Source organism: Xyrauchen texanus, chromosome 4 (assembly GCF_025860055.1).
Source record: "Xyrauchen texanus isolate HMW12.3.18 chromosome 4, RBS_HiC_50CHRs, whole genome shotgun sequence".
NCBI lineage: Eukaryota > Metazoa > Chordata > Actinopteri > Cypriniformes > Catostomidae > Xyrauchen > Xyrauchen texanus.
This window is the reverse complement of record NC_068279.1, coordinates 9,368,589-9,393,874: the sequence shown is the minus strand read 5'-3', so window position 1 is coordinate 9,393,874 and position 25,286 is coordinate 9,368,589. Positions and strand designations below refer to the sequence as shown.

Genomic DNA, 25,286 nt, shown 5'->3' with positions numbered 1-25,286 from the left:
CGAAATCTAAAATAAAATCAGACTAATAATCACAGATCTAAATCAGGCTATGTTTGAATGTTTAGTTCTGTCACTCATTATGCTGGGCTCGTGTTGGGCTCGTTTTGTGCTCGCTGTGGCACCGCGTGAGCGAGTTCTCTCTCTCTCTCTGACTGCGAATAGCTAAATTGCATCACAGACAAATGGTTTCATATTATTATACATAGAAATGGCTGGCGAGACATAATAACTTTCTCTTTATAGCAATAAAGAATGTATTTTCTTAATTTCTCCAGTACCGACAGCAGAAGCGATAACGTCCGAGCTTACCAAAGCCAGTCTTTCAATAGCCTATACTGCGTTGGTATATTTTTATTACTTATTTCTCTGCATTGAGTGACAACCCTCTCAAATATAAGACACACAAACAGAACAAATAAAAGTCTCAGATTCACTGTCTGTAATTGCAAAATTCTTGCTTACGTATTGTGACATGATAGCAACCCTTCTGCTGTGATAATGCAACTTCAACTACGCTATCAATATCCAAAGTAGCCGAACGTCATGTCAACTATCGCGTTTGTCACGTTTTTTCTTGAAGTTGGCAGTAACATATCAAAAGTTTTTAATTAAATCTAAAGAAGTTATACAAATTTAACCCTTACTGTTTTCTCCAAGGAACTTAGCTCCTTCCTTAGGCACTGGATGAGGTCTGCTCACTCTGCTGGAAAATGACTCTAGGGGCAGTGTGCGTCGAACATGTGTTCCACAACAACACTAGGCTGCCCACAGATGCGCCTGCCTAATAATCGGCTTGATATGCGTGGATATTGGCCGATGCCGATTATGTAAAAAATGCAAAAAATCGGCTGATTAATCGGCCGGCCGATTAATCGGTCGACCTCTAATCATGGTAACACAAATTGGCCATGGTCCAAATAACTGAAGGTTGATGTGAACATTATCTGAAGCTCCTGACCTGTATCTGCATGATTTTATGCACTGCTGCCACACGATTGCCTGATTAGATAATTGCATGGATGATTTTTGGTGCAAGACAGGCTGGTTTGAGTTTCTGTAACTGCTGATCTCCTAGGATTTTCACACACAACAGTCTCTACAGTTTACTCAGAATGGTGCCAAAAATAAATGTTAGGGGCAGTTCTGCAGATGGAAATACCTTGTATTTCCATCAAGGTATTTCCAGTTTGGTATGGCCAGTTTGGTTCGAACTGACAAGATCCACGGTTACTCTGATAATTGCTCTGTACAATTGTGGTGAGAAGAATAGCATCTCAAAATGTGATGCGGGTTGGTGCTGTTTTGGTGGCACGAGGGGGACCTACAAAATATTAGGCAGATGGTTTTAATGTTGTGGCAGATCGTGTATATCGTGATGTAAAATTATTAATATAGTGTTATACAATTTTGGTCATATTCCCCACCCCTATTTCAGTCTATTGACGATATTTTATGTATATTTAGATATTTGCTAAAAAAAAATTATAATCATAGGAACTATCAATTTATCCAAAACAGCCATTGCAGGGGTTGCGCAGATCCTTAAAAGTCTCAAAATGACTTAAATTCAGTTTTTAATGATACATTTTCTTAAATGATACAACAAAAGTCTTGATTATCATATAAAGAGGTCTTAAGTTTGGGGATGGAAAGATGGGAATTGTAATATGACCTAATGTCATTATCAAAATAATGTTTTAATTAAATAAATACATGCGCTGCGTCTTTCAGAGTGAAAATATGGGACTGAGTTTTTCCAGCTGTTGCAGAGCAGTTTGCAATCATTAAACCATATCAGAAATTTATGACAAGCGATCACTTGATGATGATGATGTAATGTTGATGAAATATGACAATGTTTACTTTTAATTGTTTATATTATAATACGTTATGTATTATTGTAGGAGTGCACATTTTATTTCCCTTCTCTGTTTGAGCACCTGGATGCAGTGAAGAAAAACATTTTAAAATAAGAGACCCCTGTGTATTTCAGCTTTTAAACTTAAAAGTTCCACACTATGAATCAAATTTTTTTTTATTGGTATTGTAGGGATGTAGTATGTGTGTTAGGAATTAAATTAAACTGTCCATATGTCTATTTATAATGGAATTATCCACTTTAGACAACCGTTATAAGAAAGATAAATTAAAAATAATTTATAAGAGTATTTGTCAGAATAAAATTCTCCGCCTTTACATTCGTAAAACGTCTTGTTTTATCCGCTCACAATTTCTATTGTACGGAATTCGCTTTAATAAGGGGATTATGATTCATTCACATATTGGAGTAATATCATTCTCATGGCTTATTGAAAATAATATCACACATTTTCGGTATAGCCTCAGGGTCGGATCTTTGAAAAAATAAAGTGACGAGATTATTTATCAAAGTATACCACAGTCAAATTATCTTTGAATACAAACAAGACTTTATTGCTATTCTAAACATTAAAACTAATCTAACACATACAAACATGAAAGGAGTCAAGTGAAATTATCTATACAGAGAAAAGGAACTTTATGGAGTCTGTAGACAATGCCTTGAGAACCCATTACTACTTAATTCAGTCCAACTCGGATTTGCAATTGTGTAACCCAAATTATATTCCAGAGACTCCAGCACTTTCAGCAAAGTCTGGAGATGTACTTGTGTCGTGGCGTTTCCTAACGTTGCTTGGTTCTTTGGCTCTTTGTAGAAAGTTTGGGCGGTTCCGTCTATGTTTTGGACATCTGTTAAGATGGTGTATATTTAAGATGGTGTAGGGGGTATAGTTGTCTGTTGTGTCGATGGATGAAAAGGGCTTTGAAGCGAGGCCTTCTGCACATGGGTGTGTCGTAACGCAGAGAAGAGAAGGGCTTCCTCAGAGATTTACTTCCTGGAATTCTATGTTGCACAGAGGCTGCAAGCCATGAGGGCAAGAGTGCGGAGGAATGAGTAAGTGGAAGCAAGAGAGCTGAAAAAGAGAAGAGGCGTTCATCCTTGGTACGAGAGTTTTAGCGTTGTTGAGTTTTGCCACACCCCAAAGGTGTCCTGAGCCAATCAGAAGTGCCTTTTCTGAGGCACATGGTAATTTCTGTCTCTCCTTCTGATTGGTGATTTATGAGCCTTTGTCTGTGAAGACTCTCGTTTCCCGCTCAGAATAGGGCAATGTTTAATCACAAACTTTGATATCTTTAAAATGGTTCAAGAAACATGAAATTTGTTAACATCAACAACATCTCTACATAAACAAGCAAGCAATTACGTACTAAATATACTTTCATGCATATTCCACGTGTAAGTAACAAAACATTAAAATACCAGATTATCAATCATAATGGTTAATTCATTGGTTTTACAACATGGATAATACATTACACGTTATGAGAAACATGATTGTCAGGGTATATTATCAGGTTAAGCCTTGAGTGGGAGTTCTAAGCACTTACTTTACTGTAATCTTATCCTGTACATAATCTGCCAGAAGTTATAGATTAAAATGCTGTTTGCAGGAAACCATCACAATGTCTCGTGATCTGATGAGTCTAAAGTGTCGAAAATTGGTTTATATCGAAGGACAAAAGGAAAGTGTTGTTGCTTTCCCCAGGGTTTCCAGGGAGTGTGATCTAATTTATAGGGGTCATAGGGGATTCCCTGATTTATACTTGTATTAGAAGGGGGTCCTCTGCATTCACAAATCATCTTTTGTTCATTTTAATAGCTAGACGTAAGCTTCTGCTAGACTTAATGGATCCATTTTGGCAGCTTAGTTTGATGGCCCTGAGGAATTTCTGGTGCTTTAGGCCATCTTGGTGAAATCCCGTTTTAATTCTTAATTTCCTTCTACTCTGATCCTACAGTATTTTGGTTGTACCATAAACTGCATCTGAAATGTAATTAAATTCTTTTAGTCTCTGTCTGGCCCTCCCCATCACAGGAAGGAGAGATTAGGAACCTTTCATATAGGCTTCCAATTTTAAAAACCATTGGCATATTAATTGCTTTTCAACTCATTATCGTATCATCAAAATCCAATACTGGTAAACCTCTTATTTGTTTTTATTTATATTATGGTACATAAATCAATTTGAATGTTATATATATATATATATATATATGTGGAAAACATGTCTTATGTATTTTAAACTTGCATATATCCTACCCTGTTTTTCTGATAAGCAATGTTAAGGCCATGTTGAATGTGTGCCCCTGCCTGCTTAAGAGTCTGTGATACATTATTTATTTTGAGATTGTGTGGGTTTGTTTTGGTATGGGGATACGGTATTAATTTTATTAGTTCAGATTTTGAAAAAGGTCTTAAATGTCTTATTTTAAAAACTCTGCATTATCCATGCATTGTAGGCGTTGAAAAAGGTCTATTAAAAAATAATAGTTATGTTTTCACTAAATTAATACAACGGAGAATGCAATTAAATCATTTTCGTTGATATGCACTTATACATTTAAAGTCAGAAGTTTACATACAACTTAGCCAAATACATTTAAACTAAGTTTTTCACAATTCCTGACACGGTCTTTTGTCAGTTAGGATCACAAAATTATTTTAAGAATGTGAAATGTCAGAATAATAGTAGAGAGAATTATTTATTTCAGCTTTAATATACTTAGTAGAGACACACTGGGTGGGGATTGGGACATGTTGCAGGCCAGACACAAACGTACATCCCCGTGTGAGCACTAAAGCTCCCATATGCCTATATTTTTGCCTTAACCATGCCCCTTGTTTTTACAAACAGGTGAATCACACCTTCCCGGAGAAGATCGTCATCTATCGTGATGGTGTGTCAGATGGACAGTTGAAGACTGTGGAGCTTTACGAGATCCCTCAGGTTCTGAAATGCTTTGAGACCATCCCAAACTACGAACCTAAGCTGGCTTTCATCGTGGTGCAGAAAAGAATCAGCACCACCCTGTACTCCTATGGAGCAAACCACTTCGGCACACCCTCGCCAGGAACCATACTGGACCACACAGTCACAAACAGAGAATGGTTTGTTTACAAGTGCTAAAGCTTGCACACCAATAGCAGACCCTTAAGTCATACGAACGGATACAGCAGTGTCCTAAATGCTTAACTAGATGTGCAAAGCATTGCAGAACTAGAATTTGTCAGGTGGATTACCTGAAGAAAATAAAACTTTACATGTTTTCTTCTCTACAGGGTGGATTTCTACCTAATGGCTCATTCGATTCGACAAGGATGTGGCCTGCCCACTCATTACATTGCAGTTTACAACACAGCAAACCTCACCCCTGACCACTTACAGAGGTATAAATACAGTCAGGTTTAATTGATATTGTTTAGAGCTTGGTATTGCTTTTTGAGGGGAAAAAACCCCAAAAACTCTACAATAACATACCATAACAATTTTGCTTTTCACAGGTTGACCTTCAAGATGTGCCACCTTTACTGGAACTGGCCCGGAACAATACGTGTTCCTGCACCATGCAAATACGCCCACAAACTGGCCTTCCTTTCTGGCCAGTACCTGCATTCAGAGCCTGCAATTCAGCTGTCTGAGAAACTTTTTTTTCTGTAAATGAGACCAGCGTCTTCACCAGACCACAGAGGGATGGTCTTAATCTTTGTCTTTCGTTCTTGTTTTATTGCTGTTCTTAAGTCAAAATTGTTCAAGAAAGTTCTTTGCATTTTCCAAGTCTTTTCTTGTGATAACTTTTAGTTATTTTTTGTGGTTACTTAAAAGTGCAAACCATGCTTACATTTTCCCCTGGTGTCTGTCTCATCATTGAATTAACTATTTAGACATGAAATAATGCTCAGGTGTGTAGCGTGGCCGAGCCAGTAGAATACATTTAGTGGTGATTCATTTGAAATCACCTAATTAATTTTTCCTTTGGTAAACATTCTTAGGCCAATATTGAGGTCCCAAAATAGATGAATGCTTTGGTATATGGTTGAGAATAGACTTGGCCAACAAGTACAAAACATTTTCTAAACACAAAAACACCTCAAAACTTCTGTAACTCCATTTGAACATTTTACGAGACAAAGAAGAAAGAACTGGTGGAAGACTAATGCAGCTGATTATACTAGTTGACTATGAGCCAAATTTCCACATTTACAGAAATGAAAAAATTGCAAAGGAAAGCAGTCTACTTGGAAAACCAGGCACTTCTAATAATTCCAGGAATATATTTGGGTGTTTCTTTAACGTTGAGGCCTGTTTTCCACTGTTGACTTCTAGAAACTCACTAATTTTGTAAAATGTTCTGCTAACCGTGTGCAACAATGTATGTGCATGCACCACAGGAGATTTGTCTTTGTAATTTTTTAAGTTCAGTTCCCACCACTGTCATTTCCACCACATTCTGTATCGTTTTAAAAATTCAGTGATGGAAATAACATTTAACTTGTCTCTCTAAGGTTAATTTCATAGTGAACATTTATGCATCCTAAATACATAATTTCAGCTTGAATTTAAATGACATAACTTGCCTCATTTTCATCTACACTTTAGTTGACTTTGGTAAACAAGTATGCTAAAAAGTAGAATGCTAAAAAAAATGTATTCAGTTGAAATCCTACAGCTGTGGGACAGTAGTGATTTAAAAACAAATATATAATAATTCTAACAATAAAATGGTTTATTTAACTCCATTTAGATTGTCACAATATGAAACGTAATTTCTATTTTGTGAAGGCCTTTTAAACGTTTTCAATTCGGTTTCAATAAGACCTACATGCACTCAAATTAAGCCTATTTTTAAGATTTACATATTGCATTTTCATACATATATATTAAACTGAATTGTGTAATCTTTAAATAAATGAAATTTAAAATCTATTAGGATTTTTGAATTTCGTTGAATATTCAATTTTATGGAATTTTGTGAAATTATTTAGTGTATAACAAAATGAAAAAGTTAATCTGTTTGCCTTAAAACTCAAACACATGGACACGAAAATGCCCGAAGTTAAAGAAACACCCATTTGTTCCCACTAGATGTCAGTATTTTCATGGACACTGATCCTGCATACCAAATGGCAAATTGATGTCTTCGGAGGGCACTTGGAACAATTATGATGGCCATACTTGCTGTAAGATCGTTCCAAATAGAATTTCGCTGGATCTATGCGGCAGGCCTCGAGATGTGCATTAAGAGAGACTGTCGACATTCTAACTAACTGTCCTTCATAATTGAACAATAAAGCTTAAGTCCAAGAACATTAGAAGAGTTTGTCCTTGGTTATCCATTGAAGGTCTGTCCGTGAAGCTCCATCACTGCCAGTTTACTAGCTAAGGCCTCCCAGTGTGTACTCAACAGGGTTTGTTGGTAATTGAGCCCTACAAGCCATTTCCAGAATCTTCTGCTAAGCATTGGTTCCACCCAGCTTCCAATGTCAAGTATGTTCGCAGTTTCAGCATGATTGTAGAATGATGCCCATCAGGTGATGAAAAGTGTCAGAGGCCACATGTAATCCAAATGAAGCACCCAGGATCTTTCAGTAAGGTTGAAAGCCTAATACACTCACTGAGCACTTTATTAGGAACACCCATTCATGCAATTATCTAATTAGTCAACTGTTTGGCTGCAGTGCATGAAATTATGCAGATATGGGTCAAGAGCTTAAGCTAATGTTCACATCAACCATCAGAATGGGGGAAAATGTGATAGCAGTGATATGATGGTTGGTGCCAGATGGGCTGGTTTGAGTATTTCTGTAACTGCTGATCTCCTGGGACTTTCACACACAACAGTCTCTGGAGTGTAAAAGGAATGGTGCCAAAAACATCCAGTGAGCGGCAGCTCCGCAAACAGAAATGCCTTGTTGATGAGAGGTCAACGAAGAATGACCAGACTGGTTCGAGCTGACAGAAAGGCTACGGTAACACAGAAAAACACTCTGTACAATTGTAGTGAGCCGAAAAGGATCTCAGAATGCACAACATGTCGAACCTTGAGGAGGAAGTGCTACAACTGCAGAAGACCACGTCAGGTTCCCCTTCTGTCAGCCAATAAACAGAAAGCTGAGGCTGCAGTGGGCACAGACTGGAAAAACCTAGCCTGGTCTGATGAATCTCAATTTCTGATGAGGCACACATATTAGAGGGTTAGATTTGGAGCCAACAGCATGAATCCATTAACCCAACCTGCCTTGTGTCAACAGTCCAGACTGAAGGTGGTGGTGTAATGGTGTGGGGAATGCTTTCTTGGCACACTTTGGGCCTGATAATACCAATCAATCATTGCTTGAATGCCACAGCCTATTTGAGTATTGTTGCTGACCATGTGCATCCCTTCATGGCCACAGTTTACCCATCTTCTAATGGCTACTAACAGCATGATAGTGCACCATGTCACAAAGCAAAACTGTTTTCATGAACATGACAATGAGTTCACTGATCTACAGTGGCCTTACCAGTCACCGGATCCAAATCCTAAAGAACACCTTAGAGATGTGCCAAAATGAGAGATTTGCAGCATGAATGTGCAGCTGACCAATCTGCAGAAATTGCGTGAATCAATCATGTCAACATGGACCACAATGTCAAAGGAATATGCTCAGTAAATGTATTTACCTAGCTGAGGAGATCTTCACAGCATCTGAACAAGGCTGCTAAAGTCAAGATTGGAGAAGCTATGGATAAAGGCTGTTCAGCTCAAGACAGAGCACTTGTATTAAAATGAATGGGAGAAATTGGAACGCACAATATGGTGGATGTAAAAAAGGAAGTCCTGCCTTACAGGTAAAAGAGCCATTCACCTTTTAGATACAGGCTTTGTCCGTCAGTGAATTCGAGAATGCGCATTGGCTGGACCAGTCTGAAGTCCTTTAGCGTGCTCTGGGCTTAAAGGGATAGTTCACCCTCCCCCTCACAGATGAGTACAACTTACTTTCTTCTGATGAACATAAATGAAGAATTTTAGAAGAATATCTCAGCTCTGTTGGTCCATACAATGCAAGTGAATGGCGACTAAATCTTTGAATCTTATTTAAGGAAATACAGGCAGAATAAAAGTAATCCATACTTGACTCTACAGGTCCTTCTCAAAAAATTAGCATATTGTGATAAAGGTCATTATTTTCCATAATGTAATGATAAAAATTAAACTTTCATATATTTTAGATTCATTGCACACCAACTGAAATATTTCAGGTCTTTTATTGTTTTAATACTGATGATTTTGGCATACAGCTCATGAAAACCCAAAATTCCTATCTCAAAAAATTAGCATATTTCATCCGACCAATAAAAGTAGTGTTTTTAATACCAAAAAAAGTCAACCTTCAAATAATTATGTTCAGTTATGCACTCAATACTTGGTCGGGAATCCTTTTGCAGAAATGACTGCTTCAATGCGGCGTGGCATGGAGGCAATCAGCCTGTGGCACTGCTGAGGTGTTATGGAGGCCCAGGATGCTTCGATAGCGGCCTTAAGCTCATCCAGAGTGTTGGGTCTTATGTCTCTCAACTTTCTCTTCACAATATCCCACAGATTCTCTATGGGGTTCAGGTCAGGAGAGTTGGCAGGCCAATTGAGCACAGTAATACCATGGACAGTAAACCATTTACCAGTGGTTTTGGCACTGTGAGCAGGTGCCAGGTCGTGCTGAAAAATGAAATCTTCATCTCCATAAAGCTTTTCAGCAGATGGAAGCATGAAGTGCTCCAAAATCTCCTGATAGGTAGCTGCATTGACCCTGCCCTTGATAAAACACAGTGGACCAACACCAGCAGCTGACATGGCACCCCAGACCATCACTGACTGTGGGTACTTGACACTGGACTTCAGGCATTTTGGCATTTCCTTCTCCCCAGTCTTCCTCCAGACTCTGGCACCTTGATTTCCGAATGACATGCAAAATTTGCTTTCACCCGAAAAAGTACTTTGGACCACTGAGCAACAGTCCAGTGCTGCTTCTCTGTAGCCCAGGTCAGGCGCTTCTGCCGCTGTTTCTGGTTCAAAAGTGGCTTGACCTGGGGAATGCGGGATGTTTCTACTCCAGACTCAGTCCACTGCTTCCGCGAGGTCCCCAAGGTCTGGAATCGGGTCCTTCTCCACAATCTTCCTCAGGGTCCGGTCACCTCTTCTCGTTGTGCAGCGTTTTTGCCACACTTTTTCCTTCCCACAGACTTCCCACTGAGGTGCCTTGATACAGCACTCTGGGAACAGCCTATTTGTTCAGAAATTTCTTTCTGTGTCTTACCCTCTTGCTTGAGGGTGTCAATGATGGCCTTCTGGACAGCAGTCAGGTCGGCAGTCTTACCCATGATTGCGGTTTTGAGTAATGAAACAGGCTGGGAGTTTTTAAAAGCCTCAGGAATCTTTTGCAGGTGTTTAGAGTTAATTAGTTGATTCAGATGATTAGGTTAATAGCTCGTTTAGAGACCCTTTTCATGATATGCTAATTTTTTGAGGACCTGTATGTCTTCAGAAGCTGTAGGTGTTGGTGAGAAACGGATACATTTTCCCTTATAAATTCTCCCTGCCCAGTAGGTGGCGGTATACACTGAGAATTGGAATAGCTTAAAACAAAAGATGAAAAATGAGAATGTGAAAGCGTAGATTTATAGCACAAATTACTTGAATTTGTATCTGTTTCTCACCCATACCTATCATGTTGATTCTGAAAACATGGATTTAACCACTGGAGTATGGATTACTTTTATTAACCACAATTCACTTGAATCGTATGGACCCACAGAGCTGAGATATTCCAAAAAAAAAAATTATATTCAGCAGAAGAAAGTCATACACATCTGGGATGGCATGAGGCAGAGTAGTAAATGATGAGAATTTTCAACTATGGGTAAACACTTCCTTTAAGAAGCACAATTCATGATACCATTTTTGTCAGATTTAACTGCTGATTTGAAATATGGTCTTTTATCGTAATCTTGACCAACTGGACAAATATTTCTGTCTTTCCCCATTTAAGAAGACAGGAGCTGTAATTTAATGCCGTTTCTATCCATTTAACAAATACTCATTTATGGCTATTCTAATTTTAGGAGGCGAAATAGATGCATGTGCACGACATCAAACGTCATAAAATGCGGCAAAAAGAAAACACCAGGTGGATCACGCAAGCTTACACCTATTGCAATTTTTCTATGCACTTTAAATAATAATTTTCACGTTTTAAATGCCAGCGGAACTCATCTCAGGAACGGCGTTTGATAGATAACTCGTTGTAAAGCTGGGAAAACAAAACAGTTAGAACAGTCCTGAACAAAGCTTGCATCATCCTCACACGTGCTAGTGGATGCCAGTCCACAGGGATCGGAGACATCTGTGCAATATTTGATTAAATGAATCAACTATCTATATAAGAGCGTTGTACCTGTCACGTACAACATCGATACGAGAATGAAATCATAATTGAAACTCTCTTGACTTCTTTAAGGACGGCACGTGTGATGTGGACCACTAGTAGCACGATGCTAGCGATGCCTGATTCGCAAACGAATTGTTCTTTTGAACTGATTCGTTTTAATGACTCGATGTGTATGATTCGCAAAGCTTTGGTAGGTAACACAGCTGTAAGGGATGACTGTGTTTAGGAGTAAAACTGTAAAATGAGAACGATGTCGCTACTCCAAAAATGATAATGGAATGATAAATGTTATTAAAAATTGACATTATTATTTATGGTTGGCAAGTTAACACTGTTGATGTCCTTAACAATGTTATCAATAAGACAGGGAAGAAACAGACATGTAACGCAACTTATAAATCTTAATAAATAAAAACTGTGATAACAAAAAGCAATTTTACAAAAAAATTTTTAACGTAAAATGCTCGTGGGGATTGCTGTTATGCCTCGGTTGTGACTCGCTTTCCGAACCGGTTTAATGAAACGAACTGTCCGAGCGAAAAAAATTCAATTGGAATTTCCACTCATAAATATTAACACAACTTATTCAGCTGTTGTCCGTACACATCCAATTGGAACCACTTGTCTAATTAATATTAATAATGTTACGCTTATGCTGCGTTGAAGACAACGTATAATTCATAAATTCACGGGGCGGCGCTTTCTAATGATGTCATCAACACAAAGCGGCACTGTTGCTATCTTGTGTGTGGGACGAGACTGAAAAAATAAAAAAACAGAATCCGGCTTCGGGTTTTTAAACCGGTTACCCCATGTCCCTCCGTTCATTCAGGACGACAGTTAACGGGCCAGTGACGTGTCCACAAACTAAGAAATCGCAAATTCGGTAAGATGGATTGCCTTTTGTTGCGTTTCTTTGAATTAACCTGGCTAGCTGGCTAACCATTAACCACGTCAATGGCTTTTACTGTAATTAACTCAGTCGCATCAGCTCTGTGGGAGATAAATCCGTGTTTTAGGCAACAAATTAGTGGCGTGTTTATGGGTGTTATAGTGGATGTGGTATTGCAGTAATGATGTAACTAAACAGATTTGTTGATGGCCTGTTGTTAGCAGAGATGATGTGATGTTTATAATTTCACGCAGCATCAGTACTGTTTACATATATCTAATTTTAAGGTCGTACATTACAGATAATTGCCAAACCACTAATCTAAGAGAATGTTTAAGACTTGCCTAATGCCTGCGCTTGGATTATTATGTGTATTATATATTTATAGTCGTGGGGATTGACAGTTTAAGAACAGGCTGTCGTCCTATATATTTGCTTTCTTTTTTATTTATTGTCTTACATCTGTGAATCATGTTTGTTGTAAAGTTGGGTCTGATGTGACAGTTTTGAGAAAGTCAGGCAGCATTGAGAAACTGGTTGGTTCATTTGTTATTTTTTGTTTAGGTATGGAATATGTTCTTTGTTCTCTGTTTTACGAATGGTTTAAGATTTAAAGCTTGACACATCCAAAGTATAAAATGATAATGGAGATGTACTTAAATGATCTGTTAAATGTTAAGATATTAATGTTATCTACTTTGAAGTATTAATAAATAATAATAAAAGTAATGCAGGGTTCCTGGGCATAAAAAAAATTCAAATTTGTATGCATTTTATAATTGTAATTTTTAAGTCTGAAAAAGGTATTTTGTAGTTATGCTAACAAATTGATCTTTATAATAATCCTTAAAATACATTTAAAAAAAAAAATCCTTGTGCCTTATTTATGAATGACTGGACAAATCCTGGAAATTCAGTGGTCAACAATTGTGGGACCCTAATAATAATAATTTAGGCTAAATATTTATCAGTTTTTCACCCACACCTATCATTTAGCTTCTGAAGACATGGATTAAACCACATGGATTACTTCTATGCTGCCTTAATGTGCATTATGGAGCTTTGAAGTTTTGGCCACCATTAAAGTGCACTGAAAGGACCTACAGAGTTGAGATATTCCTTTAGAAAATCTTTGTTTGCTTTGCAGAAGAAAAAAAGTCACTCACATCTGGTATGGCATGAGGGTGAGTAAATTATAAGAGAATTGCATTTTTTGAGTGAACTATTCATTTAAATATCGGCAGGCCTGTTCTCTGATAATCAAAGATAATCAACTGATGACATATCTTACCAGTCCTGATTACTGCTCTGACATGCATCTAAAATCCTGACAAAATCCTTGTGGAAATATTGTGGAAAGCACTAAAACTGCTTGTTATCAATTCTTTCCAGCTTAGTGGTTGGCAAGGGCTTAATTGATGCTGGTTGTTGATGCTCTGTCCCTTGGAGGTAATATCTGATGATATCCCCAAAAACTGAAGGGAAGTGCTCTCTGCCATTACATCTTTGTCTATAATGATGGGCCTGATGATTTAATTACTGTGGCGCTTTTAACCCTTCATTGTCTCCTGTAAAAAGAGCTTTTGATCAAAGAGCCAGGGGGCATTTGAAGAGTCCTGGGGACTGTATGTGGCAGTCAAGCCAGCTGATTTGGACAAAAGAAGGTCTTTGTATTTGAGGTAGCCTGCAACAGGTAGCAGTAAAGTTATTTTTATTGTTTCTCAACATGGTTTTTGTGTTGGAAACATACTGAAAAAAAGATTTTGTGAATGTGAAGTAAATATAGCATAAAAGATTAAGTACTTTCTATGTTGAATAAGTGTGAACTTGGGGGTAAAAAGTACATTCTTTATTCAAAGATGTAAAAACGAATGCCCTTGCTTACAAGTAAATGTTATTAATGATTGTTAACTTTACAATGTGTCATTATTTATCAATCAAGTAGAAAACCTAGCCATATTTATTTGCTAATTTGAGTATATGTTACTGGTAAATACATTTACATTTACATTTATGCATTTGGCAGACGCTTTTATCCAAAGCGACTTACAGTGCAATTATTACAGGGACAATCCCCCCGGAACAATCTGGAGTTAAGTGCCTTGCTCAAGGACACAATGGTGGTGGCTGTGGGGTTAGAACCAATGACCTTCTGATTAACCTGTGACCTTCTGATTAACAGCCCTGTGCTTTAACCACTACGCCACCACCACTCTAAATAAGTACATTTTAGTTGGTGTTCACAGCATGCAATAGACTTAATTTATGAGCTTGTATGGTTTCAATCTTTGCAATTTGATTTACACCACTTTTATTGTTAATGTTTTTTGTCATGTTTGGTAACTTCTTTTTTTGTGCTGTCTAAAGTTCAGTTTCTATTTAAAATTACCCGCTCATGATCAAGAGAATTTTCTGTTGATTGTCACCATCATAATGTTTTGGGCACCAAGTGTAGACTGCATAGCATGCATTAAGCTTCCTGTGGGTGGCTGTTATGTGGTAGGCCTGATTGGCTTGTAAGGAAATTTCAAAACGGGACTTTCCAATAATATGTTAATTTAAATTTGAAATGATATACCTGATTTCAAATGTTTCTAAGTAAAAGTAACTGTATTTACTAAAGTTAAATGGACACTTTATTCAATATTATGTCATGGAATTTATAATATCTTAGTATCTTTTCAATTTTCACTGGTTTAAATAATTCTTCATCAGCAATGGCATTAAATGAAAATGCTAATTATTTACATCAGTAAGTACGTAGGTTTGCAGTAGTAAAAACATTCATTCTTGATATAAAAAGGAGGGCTGTCGATTTAACGCGTTAATAACGTGCGATTAGTTTTACAAAAAATAACACGTTAAAAAAATTAAAGCATTTAATCGCAATGCTTTCCTGAGAGATTTAAGCTTGTAGTACCACCTGTTTACTCCAGAGGGCAGTAAGTGAAATTTCAGCTGTGTGAGCAACACACAGTTTATTACAGTGAACAAAACATTAACATCTCTTCAGCGGACCCACAACATAAACTTGCGAACCAAGGGATCTCAAGATGTGTTTAAAGATTGAGTATTAAACTATATTTAACTTGACACAGTGACCTAAACATTTTACTTTTATGACGCAACACAAACGAGACGTGACAAGCATGTCTGACACAGGTCGTATAGTCTTCACCTCACAAATATTTAATTACCAACAAGGTTAAGGAGGTGTCATTTCAACTTTTACACCGTTTTTACCCTGTCAATCTTTATTTAAGAAACATGCTCCCTGAAATAGATCCACTTTGCTCCTTCTGTAATGCTGTAGATTAATCTGCCCCCTCACATTTTTTTTGGGAATATGTCCACGCTGTAGTATTTTGGAGAACATTTTGTTTGTTTGTACGGACCTCTATTTTAACTAGTATTTCTTTGCTTTATAAAGACGTTTTATTTGTTTTTCACAGTTTTGATAACTTATTAATATTTTAATATTTATTTAATGTTAATATTTTCTGATTAATCCGTTTATTTTTCTTGCCAAGTTTTTTTTTATACTTAAAGTGTAAATGTATGTCTATAAAGCCCCGATTTGCACTTTTTTGTAAAGGCTTAAAATATTATTTAAATACTCTTTGTACCTCCAACAACTCCAAAGCATTGAAAACCATTGCACTATGCAATGAATATAATGTCTTGGCATTATTGTAAAATATATCTGTAGTATAGTGCACTATGTATATCCCTGGCTTAAACAAGCCCTCATAATATATCTCAAACTGTTTGACAAATTCACTTGTGAAATGGATTGCTGTGAACTGTTTGCCAGTGATTGCCTTATGATCAATAATATGGTAGTAAACAATACATTGTATTCTAAAGCCGCTTTTTGAATGGTCTCAATGATTAACTCTTCTGCTACAAGAATGTAATGCATTTTAATTATCTGAATATTTTTTTATTTTATATATATATATATATATATATATATATATATATATTTTAATATTTAAAGATAACTATGTATAATTATTTCATTATATTTTGAATTATTGTTATATGAGAAGCTTTCTCAGCAAATATTTATATGTGCGATTAATTAATCGGGACACCATGTAATTAATTCGATTAAAAATTTTAATCGATTGACAGCCCTAATAAAAAGTTATTATTTGCTTAAATACCAATTTTGATATAAAAAAATGACATTTCAATTAGTATAAGCCATTATTTATATTTGTAATTGCATTTTCACTAGTAAATGCAATTACAAATGTACTTTACAGGTACCTGCCATTCACTTTTGTTCAAAACTCAATTACAGATATCTATAATACATTTTTTATTAATTCCAAATACATATATCAGCTATGACTTACTGGTAAAATATTTGATATTAATGAATATCAGAAAAATATTAGAAAATATACATTTCTGAGATCAACAATTGGAATTACAGCTAGTAAAAATGCTAATACTAAGAACTTAATTATAGAAATCTGTAATTGCATTTTTAATGTAAATGGCAGATTATTGTAAAATTCTACTATTAAAATTGCAGTTTCAGATATCATAAATTACAGCTTTTACTAGTTGAAAATCTGCAAATGATTAAAAGTCAGTTCAGCTTGCCATAGATGCAATGTGAACTGCATAATTTAGTGAATGTTCCAGAGATGTCAACATACACATGGGTTTCTCAACACAGAGTATGGGACTAGAAATTCCAAGGCAATGGGCGCGTTTCCCAGCGAACAGACATACCAAAAAAAATGTTTTACCTTGAATGTGCTGAAATTTACAATTTGCTAAAATGCATAAATGTACTGTAATTGTAAGCAGAATGGGTAATGTTGTCCAAAATGAACTTTGAATGATGCCAGAATTTGCAAGATTGGAAAAGGGAGCTTAAGTCCTGCCAACAACAGTGTTCAAGTTGTCAGCAGTCAGCAAATCTACCTTAACCAAGTTATAGTGCGCAAATTCCTTATAAGTTATAACCTTTAGGAATGATTGTTCATCATCGATTATGTCTTGCGGTAAGCAGTAACTTACTGTTCCAGTTATGATGCCATTTGCAAATTCTGAATTGGCAACAAATAATGGTTGCCTTGTGTTCCTTTTTGGCTGATGGTTCTAATAATGTCAAAGCTTTGGACTTCATCGATAACACTACATGTGTACATTTTTGAAGAAAAATGTGTATGTGCTTGCCTGTACAAAAGTCACCACTATGATTCAATGGTATTTTGGTTGGTGCTTACACTGTTGCTAGCATTATATTATTTGATGTTGCTAGGGTGCTCTGGTGGTTGCTTGGTCACTCATTACTGGCTCAAGTCAAAAGAGCTCACCCCCATGTCTTTATGATGTTCTGGTACCTCCTTAAATGTAAGTTGTTGTCTTTTTTTGCTCTATTTTTTATATTCATGCATCAAGTGAAAATCATAAATTGGATTGCTTTTGTTCAACTCCTTAACCCTAAACACCACTAAGTTAAAGCTGCATGTTATTCCGACCAAAAACCTCATTGCTCAAACTGCTTTGTTCGTATTTGGTTGGATTGGGTGGTTTTTGTTTTTGGAGCATATTTATTGTTCAGAACTTCCTGAAAATTATAGTACACCAACACTTCCACTAGTGAACTAGGAAAAACTTTCCTTAGAGAGTGATCCCTCTGTAGTCCCATGTCTTTCCGTCCATTGTTTTCCCTGTTTTCTTTCCCCATAATTTGCCTATTCATAGAGCTCATATTTGACAACAGATGGTGTGCATTTGTTGATAAGGAGATCTCTCTTGTGGTTATCACTTGAGTCAAGCTGTAAAACCTGCCAGCTCAGCAGAATGAATATAAGGATAAAGTGGAAAAGTTTGTCACCTCTTTTCCACTAGTATGCGGTAGGATTGTGTGGTTTAACAGTACTAACGTAGTATCGCGATATATATAAAAAAAAAGAAGAAAAACGTACGATATCATCTTGTTTCTAATTTCGGTACCATATTACCATATGCTGTCATTAGCTAAATTACATGAGATGTGACAGTTTTGAGATGAAATCAATGACAAATTAGAAATCAAATAAAAACCTCTGGATATGGACAAATGTGATTTATTAAACAGCAGAAGAATGCAATTTAATTAAATAATACACCATCACATGCATGTATGCTACAGAATGAACAAGAGGTGCCGCTCTGCTTCACACACACACACACACACAAAAGACACACCTGTGTGCACTCACACAATCACAACACTTGTGCTTCATTTTCATGTAGTGTGTTTAGAGTATAAATGGCTGTTAATACTTAAATGAACTCCTCCGGTGCAGCTCGGAAATTTCAGCTTGAGTCACGACGGGAGTATCCCAGCATTAAAGGGTAACTAAACACCTGCTCAGAGTCTGACTCCACCCACTAGAAATATTTGAAAATGCTGGAAAAGTGGGCAGACCCCGGCGGGGATAGAGGGAACGAACCGAGAGCGGGCTGAGCGGGGGAGGGGGCACCTGAGACTCGTAGTGACGGATTAATTGACAGCTGCTGTCAGACTCTATGTTATTATTATTCCTCACACGGTCGCAAGACGACATGTACATGAATCTGGCGTGGTGAGCTGGAACCTGCTTACGTCAGCTGTCACCGCTTACGCCACGAGTACCGCAACAGCCAATAGGAAAATTCAACTGCAGTAGCCACCGTTCAACCTGAAGAGGGCAGCACTCAGACGTTTTTACACCATATATTGTAGAATTAAAACACTTTATACACAAATGTCAAAAAAATTACTTGAATCAATGACCAGTACTAATAAAGCCCCATGCTTACAGATCATTAACTAAAAAAAGTTGATTTAGGGTTTAGTTACCCTTTAATGGGAAGTGTGATATAACTAACTTGTCTAAAACAGGAAGAACTCAAAGTCTTGTCAAAATAAAAGTCCTGGTTAAATGAAAGCTATTCAACTGGATGCGTGAAATTGAAGACAGGAAAAATATAACTACTGTTTTAAAATGTAATATTCAAAAAGTAGCAATAATGCTCATAATAACAATTATGTAATATTAAATGGTTGTTTTAATAATATGATTATTATTACTATTATAATTATTATTATCTGTACGCAACATCACAAATGCAAGTGCTTTACCATAGCAGCCTTGTGCCGCATGAGATTTTGTTTAATTATTGTTTTCATTAATACTGTGAAGCTCAGACAAAACAAAAATTGCAATTTGTTTGTAAAAAAAAATAATAATAGTAATTATTACATTTTTATTTGATTTAAAGCTGCATGTATCAATTTGATTAAAGACCATTTTATCATAACATTTAATTAAAACATTTAATATGGAATACAGAAAAATTATAACGGAAAACACATTTGTATCTGTGAGACTTTATGCAGTTCTTTTTTAATCAAGTAATTTTCTGTGTATTTTCATCTAAAATCTGAGGCTTTTTATTTGTTTATTATAGTATCAATTTACTATCGATACGAGGTACCAGGGCTGGTATGGTACCGAAGCCTACATTTTGGTATCGGAGCAACCCTATGATGTGGAAAGTTTTCAAGTGGGGCCAGCTTAAGAAGTGGATCTCAGGTTTACTGAGATAGCCTTTTTGTGCTTGTGTTAAGCAGTGGACTATGAAAGTCTTTAGAAGTGACCCATCTCTGGTAGAGCATGTTTGCCCATGAATTAATTTTGGTCTGAAGGAAACCCATTTTTTTTTTATGGTATTTATATTGCAGTTCAAATTGCAATTGCAATATTTTTTAAAAATATTAACAATTTCATTTTTTGTCTAAGTTATTCATCCCTAAGTATGTACGTGGAGGAAGTAAATAACTTAAGTCCTGTGTCAGGCCACCATCTCTTTAAGTTTTTCACTTTTATTTTTTTAAGACAGGGTCAGTATGACACTGCCATTATCTGAGATACATTATGCTTGTGGGAAACAGCGGGTTAATGAGTTGTTGTGGCATGATTCATTATTTTAGTTGGATTGAGGATTTACTCTATTCAGCCAGTAAAAGTAGGAAAAAGAATATAGCACTCATGGTTTATAGCACTGTTGCCCTTTGCAGTCATTTTATGGTGCATTTCTATGAATTTGCATTTTAGAGTTTATTTGCTGCAGAACTTTCTACATGAAAATCTGTGAATTTGCACTGCAGCATTTTAAATTGTAAAGCAGTAGAATTTAATTGAATTGAGTTTCAAGTAAATATCATGTGAATTAGGTATTATAGATTATAGATATAGATTTGGTCTTTTTGACTTTCATAAATTTGTTTAATTGTTTTCCTAATAAACAAATATTCAAAGTGTGTGCACTACAAAGCACATTTTGCCTTTGGAGTTATAGGTACTCATAAATTACCAATAAGTCAGAGAGGATCACATAACCTCTGTGTTGTCAACCTATAAACACGCATGTGTGTAGTCAGCATACCACAACCTCATCACTGTTGTTAACCTGTCCTTCACACACCTCCATGTTTTTCAACATGTTCTCATGCAGTTTTACACACATGCTATATCATACACCCTAATGGATGAGGCAGGACTCAACGCATTAAGCATCACTTGCCATCCTTAAATCAATATTCAACTTCTTTCAAATAAATCAGATACATTTAGAGTGAAAAAAAAAATCATCAATCTTTCCTATTATTCATCTTGATGGTTATTTGAATCAACTTCAGTGAACAGGTTTTACTTCTCTTTCACAAGCACATATACGACTCCAAGTCAAGGACATATAGTTGTCCTTTTATTTCGTTCTCTTTCTAGGCCACTTCTGTTTCTAAAGGACTCTAAATTCAACTTAAGATCTGGCCAGTTAAGGTTAAGCGAGGTGAGTCTTTGCACTGTTTGTGACTGTCTGTTATTGAAGGTCCTTCATGAAGGTTTAATGGCACTTCATCTGTGTATATTTCCTTCTCTGACCCAGATAAACCTGGGTGCAGGCAAGTCGCAGAATGCACTTCTGTCTACAAATTGGCTGAATAGACTTAAAGATTTTAATAAAGTTTACAAAAATTATTTTTATCAATTTATGGGTCTTAGCAATTAAGCCCAAAGCTGTTATAGTGATCAGATTTTAAACTACCCATAAGGAAATTGAAATGCTGTTTCTTGTTCTTGAAGTTACCTAAATGTTCAAAAGTTTGGATGTAAGCTGCGATTCTTTGACAAAAATCCCCACTGTCCAAAACCATATACACTAGCAAAATAAGAATTTACTTGGAAGTAGTGGATTTTGCCAATTACAATAACAAAGGTGGTGGAAAAGGCAGATAATAGATTAATTGGCCGATATAGGTTTTAAAATGATTTATATAAAAAAAAACAATTCTTAGCCTTGCTTTACTATGACAGGCATAGACACAGAGGATAAAAGAGTCTAAAATGAATAAAATCCTTGAAACAGTTTATTGTGCAACCCAAATCCCAATTAAACCCAGAAAAGATTTTGGATTTGGAGCACAAGGCAGGACTATGAACAAGCCCAAAATACACAAGCCGAAATGACAGAGACTTGGCTCTGTAACAAATGCTCTATATCCAAGTATTTTCCAAATTAAGCTTTTAATTGCCTGTATATTCACAAAATTAAGGATTTTGTGTGTTTACATACAGTATATAAATGGTGTGTGTGTGTTTATATTTATTTATTTATTTATATATATATATATATATATATATATATATATATATATATATATATATATTAGGGCTGTCGATATAATGTGTTAATTCAGTGCTATTAATTTTATTAAATATAATACGTAAAAAAATAACGCAATTAATTGCAATGCCCCTGGACCGTAATAAGGAAGAGAAATGCAAGCTTGTAGTATCACCTGTTTACTCCTGAGGGCAGTAAGTGAAACTTCTGCTGTATGGCTGCGCGCAGTTTATACAGTGAACAAAACAACCTTTCAGCAGGCAGCACAACACAACAAACATGCGTTACTTTCTTGCGTTCAAAACACTTGATGGAGCTCAAATTTGAACTAGATGATCTCAAGATGTGTTCTAAGTATTAAACTATATATAATTTGATGTTTATGACGCAACACACCCGAGACGCTACTAGGGATGCACCGATGTATCGGCCAAACATCGGTATCAGCTGATATTCGCCTTGTTGACTGAGATCGGCCTATCGGCAAATACGATGTCATTCACTGATGGCAGTGGCCAACGTTTATCTGATTATATGTCTTGGTTATTTGCGGTCGACTTGGACAACATTTGCCTACCCAGCTGCAATTTCGGAGAAGATCCAACAGGTGGTACTATAATACCACCCACAGCCACTGGCTAGACATGATTCTGGCATGACGTAAGAGGGCAGTGGATGCCGTGCGCACGTGTGGTTTGTTTTCAAATAAGTGCAAGAAAATGTCGGTGGTGTGGGAGTATTTTACTGTCTGGTCTGTGATTTAGTGAAAAATTCTGCTGTATAGCAGGTTAAAAAGGCTCTTTAAAAGTAATTGTTATTTGAAAGGAGGTTTTATTAAACGTTGTTTCAAAAATTTGTATGATTGAATTTGTGCTCATTCAAAGATAGTGTGATGCAGGGCTGAAAGACTTAAAAACAGCTCATTTATTTTTTTATAATGAAGATTTCTTTGTTTCACTGCCACAAAAGGGATTAATTAACAACAAAAACAAAATAAACAAACCAAAAAAATTAATTGGCCCAGAATTTCACAATCGGTGCATCCCTAGATGCTACACAAGCATGTCTGACGCAGGTGTTCATTGATGGGTCCTTAAACAAGCCCTCATAATATATCTCGAACTGATTGACAAATTCACTTGTGAAATGGATTGCTGTGAACTGTATGCCAATAATTGACTTATGATCAATAATATGGTAGTAAACAATACATTGTAAATTCACTTTTTGTATTGTCTTATCAATGATTAAATCTTCTGCTACAAGAATGTAATATATATATATATATAGATAGATAGATAGATAGATAGATAGATCGATCATTTTTAAATATTTAAAGATAACTATGTATAATTATTTCATCATTATACATTGAATTATTGTTACGCTTTTTTTGCACACGCTTTTTCAGTTCTGCCCACAAATGTTCTTCCGGATTGAGGTTTGGCTTTATGATGGCCACTCCAATACCTTGAGTTTGTTGTCCGTAAGCCATTTTGCCATAACTTTGGAGGTATGCTTGGGGTCATTGTCCAATCAAAATAACAGAATATGCATTTGAAGTGAAGATAAAAATATGGATGAATATTGTCAGTCATTGATATATTTTTTTATTTCCCCTATAGAGGCTGCTGTTAAACTGTAGAACCTTGTTATTCTAACTGTAGAATCCTCCAGCACCAGCTACGGAGGAAAGCAAAATAATAAAAAAAAAACTATTAGCAACACTCGGCATAGATATTTAACTATATACGATAGTTCCAAAAAGCAACTATCAGCATGATTGATCAGTAAAACTGATATATCGGTCTACCTCTATTCTTTTATGTGATTTGCAGTTAAAATTCACACACAAAATTTGAATGATTAAAATCATTGAGAATATTGATTATATAGGCTACTGTATACTTTGCTAAGCTATGCTTTTTGACGCTCAAATTCTACAAATATTTGTAATAATAAACTTGGAATAAAACAGCTGTTGTGTAATTCTCCAATTTAATAATTTGCAGTGAGGTAGTCGGAGGTTATAATACTACTCGGTGTGGGTTCCATCTTCTCAACATATTGAGGCCTCAATGGAAACGTCTGAACTGAAGTTTGCTTTGCCCCTCCCTCTACAAATTTCCATTGCCCCCTTTGGGGCCAATTATCTGATGTTTGTGAATCATTCAGTAATGTATGTTAGGTTGAGTTCATTCATTCCCAGCTGGACTGTGTTTCTTGTTGATTTGAAAAAAATGTCTTCATTCATCAGGATGAATGGAAACCTTCACAGACATTGAGTCTGTGCTCAAGAAAACCTGTTCTTCTGTGTCCTGTTTGGTCCTGGGCAAGAGCCATAATCAACAGCTCCATTATTAGGGGAGACCTGCTATAGTTTATCACAGTCTACCTGTTGGTGTTCTGTTGGCTGGTAAGGCTATAGTTAGCTCAGCTAGTGGCAGGATACTTAGTTGTTGCACATGGACCATATAAAAATCAAAATCATTCTTATACTTTTCTTTTTTTTAAATGTTGTTACCTTAAAAAATAATTGGTGTCAGAGCCATGCTCGAGTGGTTGGAGCATGTGCTTCAGACACAGTGAACCATTGTGCTCATGTGAGAGAAACCTGGTCGAGTCCCACCAGTTACATGACCTGATCCCATCACCAAAAACAGTTGGTATATTTAAGACTTAGCAATGTTCGAGAAGTTCAAAGTTTTAAGGGACTTCAGAAACATTCTGTTGGCCAAGCTTGAAGAGTATAATGGTTTTCTCCAAAAGCTTAACTTCATGATGGGCAGTCAGTTTGTTGTAAAGTGATGTTGCAAACTTTTGTGTTGTGATTTATCATGTATTAACCTCCCTTCCTTCCTTGCTCTCTCTCTTTCCTTCTCTCTATGTAGTGCTTGAAGTGCCACTGGTAGAGTCATGACCCTGAGACCAACCAATGGCTGCAGACAGCTGACCTTGACCCTTGGCCTGTCCCTGACTCTGGCCCTGCTGCAGTGGCCAATAGGAGGTGTTTGTGGTCAGGATGGACTATCTCAAGTCCTTCAGGAACTGCTGATGCGCTATGGTGACAACACCACCATCTCTGTCCCCCAGCTTCGATCGCTTCTTGTGCGGTTAAATGGAGGACAGATTGGAAACCACAGCTTACAAACAAAGCCCACCAAAACTAATACATCCAAAGTGAGTCTATCTCAACAAGATTGCAGAAAAGAATTAGGCTATAGGAATGACATTTTTTAAAAATGTGTTTGTTACCCAAGAAACAGAATTAACACCTTCTGCCTGCCAAATGCAGGTATTTTAGCACAACTGATTGGCTGTTTGTTAGTCTTTTCGTGCATTTTATTAGCTGATTGCACACATGCAAAATTACAGCTGACAGGATTTAATGCTTTGCAACCTTTTGA

General features: G+C 36.4%; 2 protein-coding genes across 3 annotated transcripts in view; both read left to right on the top strand.

Moving 5' to 3' along the window:
* Nucleotides 1–5,541, top strand: part of LOC127637186 (piwi-like protein 2) — a 77,190-nt gene extending 71,649 nt beyond the window's left edge. The window contains exons 21-23 of the mRNA XM_052118134.1: nucleotides 4,738–4,991; nucleotides 5,163–5,270; nucleotides 5,385–5,541. Coding sequence (XP_051974094.1) covers nucleotides 4,738–4,991; nucleotides 5,163–5,270; nucleotides 5,385–5,541 — 519 coding nt within the window. The remainder of the gene's footprint in view (nucleotides 1–4,737; nucleotides 4,992–5,162; nucleotides 5,271–5,384) is intronic.
* A 6,490-nt stretch (nucleotides 5,542–12,031) lies between these two features.
* LOC127643278 (metal cation symporter ZIP14-like) overlaps nucleotides 12,032–25,286 on the top strand; it is a 32,170-nt gene continuing 18,915 nt past the window's right edge. For both annotated transcript variants that reach the window (XM_052125947.1, XM_052125948.1), the window contains exons 1-2: nucleotides 12,032–12,192; nucleotides 24,771–25,059. In XM_052125947.1, coding sequence (XP_051981907.1) covers nucleotides 24,796–25,059 — 264 coding nt within the window. In that variant the 5' untranslated portion in view covers nucleotides 12,032–12,192; nucleotides 24,771–24,795. The remainder of the gene's footprint in view (nucleotides 12,193–24,770; nucleotides 25,060–25,286) is intronic.